The sequence below is a fragment of the Hipposideros armiger genome, unplaced genomic scaffold (genome assembly GCF_001890085.2).
Source record: "Hipposideros armiger isolate ML-2016 unplaced genomic scaffold, ASM189008v1 scaffold_52, whole genome shotgun sequence".
In the NCBI taxonomy this organism is placed as follows: domain Eukaryota; kingdom Metazoa; phylum Chordata; class Mammalia; order Chiroptera; family Hipposideridae; genus Hipposideros; species Hipposideros armiger.
In genome coordinates, this window is record NW_017731402.1 from 2,737,917 (window position 1) to 2,747,172 (window position 9,256).

General features: G+C 45.0%; 1 protein-coding gene across 1 annotated transcript in view; it reads left to right on the top strand.

Annotated features, from left to right (window-relative positions):
• The first annotated feature begins 434 nt into the window (after positions 1–434).
• Positions 435–9,256, top strand: part of ST8SIA3 (ST8 alpha-N-acetyl-neuraminide alpha-2,8-sialyltransferase 3) — a 16,751-nt gene continuing 7,929 nt past the window's right edge. Inside the window, 2 exon segments of the mRNA XM_019640606.1 lie at positions 435–672; positions 9,116–9,256. The exon segment at positions 9,116–9,256 is cut by the window's right edge and continues 364 nt beyond it. Of these exon segments, the coding sequence (XP_019496151.1) occupies positions 435–672; positions 9,116–9,256 (379 nt within the window).

Consider the following 9,256-nt stretch of genomic DNA (forward strand, 5'->3'; position numbering starts at 1 on the left):
GTTATTACCTGGTTCAGGCATGAAGTGGTTAGGACGTTGGTTAGATGGTACAAAACGAAAGGAAGGGGCAAATTGAGAAAAAAAATATTTTCAAAAGAAGAAATGTTAGTACTAACATTGATATAATTGTTTATGGATGAGTGTTGCCAGAACAGTCACATGCCAGCGACATTAAGAAAAACTGAATTTCTATAAGGATTCACAGGACCTGGAACTGAATCTAGAAAGCTACTCAGTGTCTCAGCAAGTTGACTCTCAAAGTCACTCTGGTAGTTCCTCCAAGTCAGTCAATGCTCTCCACTTTCTCCCTCCATGTTCCAAGGAACTGAGAGCCTTTCTCCATGGTCACTATATGGGCAAAGGATGGGTGGACCCACTCCTGGTCCAGTCAGTGCCCAGAGCACAGCCTCGCTACTGCTTCCCCACCAGAGGCCATGGGCTGGACAGTGTCAGCCAAATGGGGAGACCATGATGGAAGCCTGGGTAAAGGAGAAAGAGGATTGAAAACTGATTTGCAGTATAGCAAGGATGATGCTAATGGGCACAGTAAAATGGTTGGAAAACAGTTTAAAGAGCTATTCTGTAGGAGGAAGGAAGACGATGTGCTCCGTGTCGAACAGATTAGGTTTGAGAAGATGGTGGCACATCCAAGGGATGGCTTTAGAGGGGCAGGTGAGGACTGTACACACAGGTATGAGACTAAGTCAAGTAGATGTAGTCATTCATTCAGGTATTGCGCATGGGTCTTCCATAGGTCCTAGAACTATTCTAAGTTCCAGAGCTGAAGCAGTGATCAGAATACAGCCTTTGCTCTTGTGCGGCTTACATTCTCATGTCCAAGTCCTTGAAACAAATGATGCCTTGCACAACCTCCCACACTGTTCCCTGTACCCTTGTGTGACCATACAGAGAAAAAAGCAAGGTTTTTTAAAGCTGGGAGAACAAAACAAAAATGGTAAAGAAAATAAGACAGAGAAGGCACCATCAGGGAAGGGTAGGGAACCGAGAGAGTGTCATTTCACGGAAACCAAAAGAACAGTGAGTTTAAAGAAAAAATGATGGTCCAATGGGTCCAGGCTAGTGGAAAAGAAAAAACACTGAACTTGACGTGAGAGTTGCCATTGGTCAGCTTCTAGCAATGGTATTTGATCCTCACTATGTATCAGAATCACCAGAGAAGCTTTAAGACATGCAGTCACCTGGAAGCTACTCCCAAGATCCTGATGCAATTGTTGTGGGGTGGGGCCTGGGCACCGGCATTATTTTTCAGTTGCCCAGATGACTTAAATGTGCAGGTAGAGTTGAGAAACGTTGCTTTAAATAAAGTGATTTCAGCAGTAGGAGTTAGATTGCAGAGAATAAAAAAGGAGGGTGTTTTGTGTGTGTGTGTGTGTGTGTGTGTGTGTGTGTGTTTTAGTAGAGGACTAGTAGTCCTTACATCAGACATAGATGTTTAGCCTCAGTCTCCTGTCTCACTGTGTGATTTAACCTCCTTTGTGTCTTATCTGCAAAATCAAGATAGAAATACTTGCTGTGCCCAACTCACAGTTTCCTTGGGAGGTCAAGATGGGATAATAGATGTGAGAGTACTTTGAAAAAAGATTGAAGTACTATAAAAATGTAAGATTTATATGGTTGTCATTTTCCCCCCCAAAGATGGCCCTGAAGATAGTGATTATCAACTGCAAAGACCTACATGGGACCAGCATCCCTTTCCGCATTGAGCTCACAAAGAGAGAGCCCTTTGATAAGTGCTCACAGCCACTATCTAAGGGTCTGATGCTGTTTGCAACTCTCGCTTTTTCACAGCTAGCCTTGCACAGTATCTATAATAGATGCCGTTTCCATAGTCTTGCAAAGCCTACCTGAAATTGCTAAACACACAGCCATCCAACATAAGACTAAAGAGTTGAAGGATGCTCCTATAAAGATCAAAAAGTAAATTTAATGTCATAAGGTCCCTATTTAGTTGTAAATCCTAATTGCTACTGACAATGGGGAAAGCAGAGGAGAAGTTAAGAGATGAGACATCTGTGAGTGCAGGGTCAGAAAAGCCTAATTGCCCTGGCAGATGATGGAGGACTGTTCAAGATCTGAGCCAAAACCAGCAGGATTCACTGACCACCTTAGGGGCTATTTTGCATACCTGGATATCCCTACCTATGCTCCTATATACTATATGTCATGCCAGGTCTCCAAGAAAAGAAGCATTCTCTCCATCGTCTGCACTCTGACTGCCCTTGAGGTAGCACCTGTCCCCAGGTGAGCAGTGGTACCTGTTTGTGGTGACTTAGTTCCAGTAAGGGAGGCTTTCTTTAATCATAAATGATCATAGATGTGAAGAGTTAAAGGATGCTCTCTACTCACTTTTGTTTGATGCTTTCCTTCAGTAAAAATACAAGAAATACAACTCTTTGTCAAGAAAATAGCACACATGATGGTTGAGTTTCCTTTTTCTAATAAGCAGCTTGAACTCAGAGCAAGAACAAAAAGATGGGCAATCTTCTACGTAGGAACTGAGCTGGGTGTCAGGTAACTGGTGTGCGCATCAGAGATATTGTGGGGGAGATCGGTTACCTTTCTCTCGCCTCTGAGCCTGCCCTGGCTCCTTCTACTCCAGTTGCTATCAGGGAGAAAGTGCTAATTACATTCTTGATCTGCCTTTAACTCCTAAGATACTCTCCGCCCAATGTCTTCCACCTACAGAAACACTTGCTTCAAAACTGCCCTCCTCAAAACAGAAGTACAGACACTCCAAGCCAGACACTCTCTCATTTTACACCACCTCCAACAGGACTTAGACCCTTTTGCATGTAAAATTGTAAAACAGAACAAAATAGTATTTTGAAACAAAGATAGAAAGGGTTCTTCACAAGTCTACATTGATCCTCTCATGCATTGAGAGGTCCCTTCCTTGTGTTCAAACATCATTGTAAAAAACTAACCATGAGGAGAAAAGGGTACAGAAGCCAAGTTTGGGTACCACATCCTTTTTCAATGCAAAATAGCCACTTCAAAAAAGCATCTTTCATGCCCTCATGTACAGACCCTAACTTTCGGTATAGAAGGCACCCATGCTTGGTGAAAAGAGGAATGCTTGTACATTCATTTGGTCCTATATTAAAATCCCATTTTTAAAAAAACTATTGTGAACTTGACCAAACTACTTAACCTCCCTGAGTCTCTTGTTCCCATATCCATGGAAAAAATGAAAACGCTGTTATTCAGCATTATTGTGACCATAGCTTGATATAGAACATGGTGGTCCATGATATAAAACATGGTGTGGCTCAATCTCTCCCCCCACACACTGACACTGAGTTTCAAATTGGGGAAGTCCAGTGAGTGTGTATCCCTGTGGATTCCCCATGAACAGGATACAAGAAATCTCAGGTAGGGGTGCGTGCTTGTCATTGGGAGAGGGGTCAAGGGCCAGGGAAGGGGATACTTGTCAGTCCATCCATCAACAGTTCCACCATTTCCTCTATGGAGGCAGCACTCAGGTAGTGCATTCTTTCAAATCACACAGAGATTTTACATTTTTTGTTACAATATATAAAAAGGTGGGGGTTTTTTCCCTTGCTCTCAAAGATATGTTGTTGAAAATTATAGTTTCAGAAGCACAAGGGACAAAAACTTCCCCAAAATTCAAGATGAAGGTTTAAATTAGATTTCTTTTTAAAACACCTCCCCTGATGGTACCTAGGTAATGTTACTGCGGCTGCTCTAACCGTGGGTGATTTCCTAAACCCACAGCCAGTGCAATAAAGGGGCAGACTAGACAGATGATAGCTTAAAACTTAATTGTAAGATTATTTTTCAAGTAGCTTCCCCAAGTATAATACCTTAGCTTCTGGAAAAAGTAATTGCTGCAAACATTTGAAAAGTCAAAATTCTATGCAAGGACCCTGGAGATGAACACAATTGAACATAATAGCTCCTTCCAAATCATTTCCTTGAGACTAGGCCTAAGACGGCTTTCCAAATATATTTTATTTATTCAAGGAAGAAAAGGCTATTTGAAGTTCTTGTATTCCTTTCACATAGGGATGCTTCGCTGAGCTTTAAGGAAAGCATTCATCTATGGGTGCAAAATGAGTCATTTCTCAGCTCCTAGAAAAATTATAGTCGTGGCAAACATCTGAAATGTTAAAATTTTATGCAAACGTCTTTTGTAAAGATACAAAAACCTTGAAATAAATATAATTTCAAACTAGTGTCAGAATTTATGTTTAAAAAATTTAATACATACTCACATGCTTATGGATGCATAGAGTATCTCTAAACGGCCACAGTGGCTCTCTCTACGGAGATAAGTGTGGGAAGGAGTTTTCAGAGTACATGTCTCCAGTGCTCTATATTTGGTGCTACATGCATGTGTTAATATTAATCTAGATTAATCTAACTAATTAATTAAACGTGGTCTCTTCAATAGGCAAGCCAACGCGTGCATCCCAGTCAAGCTGGGTGATCTTTCTCTACAATCAGTGCTGGAGACCGATCTGCTCCCTAACCTGGACCTCAGATGCATTATAGAGCAGAGAAGTTCCCTGCCTTCTTTCCATACTGAGCATAAGCTGTCCTGGGTGCTGTTCTGGCACTAAAGGACACAGTGAAACTAAGATGCTGTCTCCTGGATGTCACCACAGGGTGTCTGACCCTCAGTTCCCAGGCTCCAGCCCTACCCAGCATTCTCCCAGCCCCAGAGAAGGCCACTGCTTTTCAGATCTGATCTCTTCCTTGTTGTCCCTGCCTCTCCATCTTTGTGACTAAATGGCTTTGTCAAAGAGGCTAGTATGCACTCTCTCCCTCAGTAACCCTGGGACACAATGACTAAGGGAGGAGGTTTAAGCCCTTCTTCCCCTGGTTCCTGGAATACCAGTGGAACACATTGAAGCCACTTTTGTGTGACCTTGGCAGTTACTTAACCTCTCTAAGCCTCCGTTTCTCATTCTTGAAATGGTGGCAGTTCTTATATCTGCAAAGAGATGACATGGAGATTGAATGAGCTCAGATGCATATAAAATTCCTGGTACACAACACATAACAGGTGTGCAATAAATGTGAGATGACATCATTATCATCAGTAGTATTAAGTGGTTCTCGCTGCCCAGGGATGATGCTCTCGAACATCCCAGGCATGCACATGTTTCCAGCTCGGTCTCAGGACCTGCTTGCAAGCAGTATAAAATAGTGGACACGGTGGGCTTTAGAGTCGAAGAAACTTTACCTTGAGCAAATCATTACCATCAGTTTCTTCAACTATAAAGGGAGGATAATTGTGCCTTCCTCACCAGACCAGGGCAAAGACAAGCAGTATTGTATAAAAAGCAACTGGCACATCAGAGCTCTAGCTCGGCCATTTTCACTTTGCGCTGAGGGGCTTATCTAGTTGCTGGCCCCATCATGCCTTTCCCGCTTCCCGCCTCCCCATGTTTGTTCAGCCGGCTTGTCCCTGCCTGCCCTGCCCCCTGTTACCATCTCCATTTCTGGAAACTTCCATGCATCTTTCTAGTCTCAGTTCCATCCGAGAGCTTTTGTCCAGCTTTCTTTGACCACAATGGCTTTTCCCACCCCTGAACTAGCGGATACAGCCAACTCCTCAGCACGCCATCTAGGACCCTTCACAGTCCAGCCCAACCCCCTTCTTAGGCTCACCTCATGCCTCTTGCTGTTCCCCGAGCCCACCATAATCTTCCTGGCCTCCCAGTCTCCCCTCTACTTGGAATGCCTTTTTTCCACCATGTTACCTAATGAATCCTACGCATGCTTTAAACCCAGCTCAGATGTTGCTCTCTGGGAAGCACCCTGCCAATCTCTCTCAGGCAGAGTTCACTCCCCAGCTCTCTCGTCAGCCTTCTATTGTTGAGCTCTTCACATAGTGCCACCTGTATGCTTCCCCCTCAGTCCCCTAGAAGACCATCAGCATTATAAGGTCAAGGGTGATTTTACAGCCCCTGTGTCTGCCCAGCATGGTGCCTGATAACAAACACGTTTGATTTAATGGGTTGATTAAAGAAAACTGAAATAAATAAATGAATCAGGCTGTTTCTAACAAAAGACACCAGCCCTCCCCACCCACGTGGGCAAGTTCCTCTGGCAGGTGTGGGTTGGTGAGGGAAGACACGTGGCAGCAGGGCCGTGTTGGCAAAAGCTGGGCACTCGTGGGGGTGGGCGAGGGAAGCACGTATGTCCAAAATTACAACTCTCTTAGAAAACATTAAGTCAGAGGGGTCTTCGTTTCTCTATTTCTTGTTTCCACCCCCCTATACACTGATTTCCAATGAAATTTGGGGATTCTTTAAAAATGTCCTCATGATTTTTTAACATAATAGGTAGCTGTAATCCCAGGTGTGAAAAGCCCCGTGTCAGGCAGCTGCAGCTGCTCGCTGAAGCACCATCCTCAGGACTCTTCCATCTGGTCATGACTGAGCAACCCATTTTCACCTCTAGGCCTGGCATATACAGCAAGGATGCCTGCCTGCCTGCCTGCCTGCTTCTTTTCTGACTAATTTAGTTCCATTGCATCATATGACTTTCAGTGACCTACATGCAATATGGGAATCATCCCAGTAGGACTTCCTTTAGATCAGCGGTTCTCAACCTGTGGGTCGTGACCCCTTTGGGGGTCGAATGACCCTTTCACAGGGGTCGCCTAAGACCATTGGAAAACAAAAAGATATTTACATTAAGATTCATAACAGTAGCACAATTACAGTTATAGAGTAGCAACGAAAATAATTTTATGGTTGGGGGTCACCACAACATAAACTGTATAAAGGGGTCGCGGCATTAGAAAGGTTGAGAACCACTGCTTTAGGTGGTTCACTGAGGTGTGCTAAACATAAATAGTATATCAATTTTTAAATCCAGGCAAGATGAGTCCATATCATATCATAAAAGCCTATAATGTTGTTATATAAAGGGAACCGAAAAGCTTCTTGATCTCTGCCTGCGTTCTCTGTAGGAAAAGACCTCACCAAGTGCATTCTTTCCTATGCATTTTGTAGTGGGGCGCATATGGGGTCTGTGGAAGACACTAAAAACTCACCCTAGCTGTTCAGCTGATATTTATTAACTGCTGGATACAGGCCAGGAGCTGTGCCAAGGCCTTTACATGCCTTGTTTAATATTCCCCCAGCCCCTGGGAGGTTTTCATTCCAGTTCTGAAGATGTGGAGCTGAATACAGAGTGGCTGAGAGCTTACCCAAGGTCACATGGCTCGTGGGTGCCAGAGCAAGCTTTTGACGTCAAGTCCACTGGCTCCAGAGCCTGAAGGCTCCATTGCGTGTTCCCTGACTTACTGTTCAAGAAGAGCTTTTCTAACACATGTAGTTCCTACACAGCTCTCATAAGATCGTACTCCTTTTGGCATTTTACACTATATTCATATGATCTTCTCTTTTAAAAAAAAACTATAATAAATTATTCCAAAAATATGGTTCAAGTATTCATCATGTTCAGATGAGCAGACCTTTTCTAATTTTTTAAAATAATAAAATGCTCCATGGGGAGAAAGATTATTTGTGTCCTCTTGACCCATATTTTTTTATTTTTGTATAAAATGTCTATAGCAGGTGCAAAATGACTGACTCCCTTTGTCACTAGAAACAGACAATTGTATTTTGTGTGTCGCTGTCCATACCAGACAGATGGGTTCCACAAGGGCGCTCAAGGTCCCCAAGCATTTATTAAGCACATCCTCTGCATGAGACAGTTGCTGGGCAGTATGTGGAAACAGAGGAAGACGGCTCTGCCAGAGCTTACAGCCCAGGGCGCCCCTGGTACGGAATTCATAGCCCACAGACAGGCTACAACATCAGCTCCACCAAAGCCAATCAGGCGAGAAGTTCAGGAGAGAAAGAAATCATGAGCAACTTGGAAAACATCAACTTGCTTTGTTGGAAAAGGCTCTTGAGGCCAACTTCTCGCCTCCGGCTTCTTTTCTTAGTGCTTACTGACCAGTATTGGGAGGACCAGGACAAGGGTAAAGCTAGGGTGGAAAAAGCCACTGTAACAAAGAGCAGAGCTAAAGAAGCATGTGGGTTGCCTTTGAGAACCCAACAGCCTGACCGCAGGTGGATTCATTTTCATTTCCAATGGGTATTAAAACAGGCAACACATGAATATGCTAAAACACACTGGTGGCCAAGCAACACAGTGTCAGGCAGTGAGCGTCCCTTCCACTCTCAGACGCAGCCTCTCTTACCTGCCTCTTGGGGCTCCTTCAAAAGAGAGCTCTATACATTTATAATGGACAAGATTTATAATGCCTTCAGCTTCTAGGCCTCTCGGGACTAAGTTAGGTGGCCCATCCCCAAGGCCTGGCGGCAGGGATGGGTCCAAAAAGTGGGGAATGGAGAGTTAAATCAGGGAGAACTGCTCCAGGCCTGGAGCACTGGGCCACCTGCTGTGCTGGGCCTGCCGGGCTGAGGCCTGGGGGATAGGAGCCAGGCCCTCCACACTCACAGCTCACCTCACAACTTTACCAGGCACTATGCATCTTTTAGAGAGAAGCAAAGTATGTAGTGGGTATGGGGGCAGATAGGGGAGAGATTCTGAAAAATTCCAAGGAGGTTTAAATACTCACAAGGCAGGTTGGACCAGCTGCTGTTTAGAACTTCCTTGCTGGGGTGCTGGGGAGGGTGCTACCCTGTGGGGCCCTGGGCAGTGCCTCCGTGGTAAGGAGAGAAGCTTTTAATTGTCTGCCTTCCTAAAACCACTCTCCCTGCATCTCAGAAGTACACAGCTGGTGTGTATCCTCTAGGACAGTAAATCCAGTTATTTGTCTCCCTAGTCTGTGATATTTTTATAAAGTAATGAATGGTCTATTAAACTAAGTTTGGGCGTCTGTCTATCCACAGCCACCTCCTCACCCGCACCCTCAAGAGGAGGCTGTTGACGTGGGCAGCAGCCTTCCAGCCTCAATTCCCCTCCCTCTGCCACCTCCCCTTCTCCCCTCCCTCTCCTGCCCCTCCCCCAGTTATTTGGGAGATTAGAGTTCATTAATTAAATCCTGTGCTTAGATCGAACTGTAACATTATTCCAATCACATTTATCTTGCAGGCGGCGGAGGAGATGGCAGCCTCGTTGGAAACGCGCGGGGGAGCCTGAGCCGGCGGCCAAAGACGCACAGCGCGGCGCGCTCCATAGCTGCGCGGCCACGCAGACCCTCCATCTTCCTGCTCAGCCTCGGGACCCCGCTCGCCCCAGCCTTGGGGGGTCCAGCTAATCTCTAGGGCCCCGGCCCAACCCC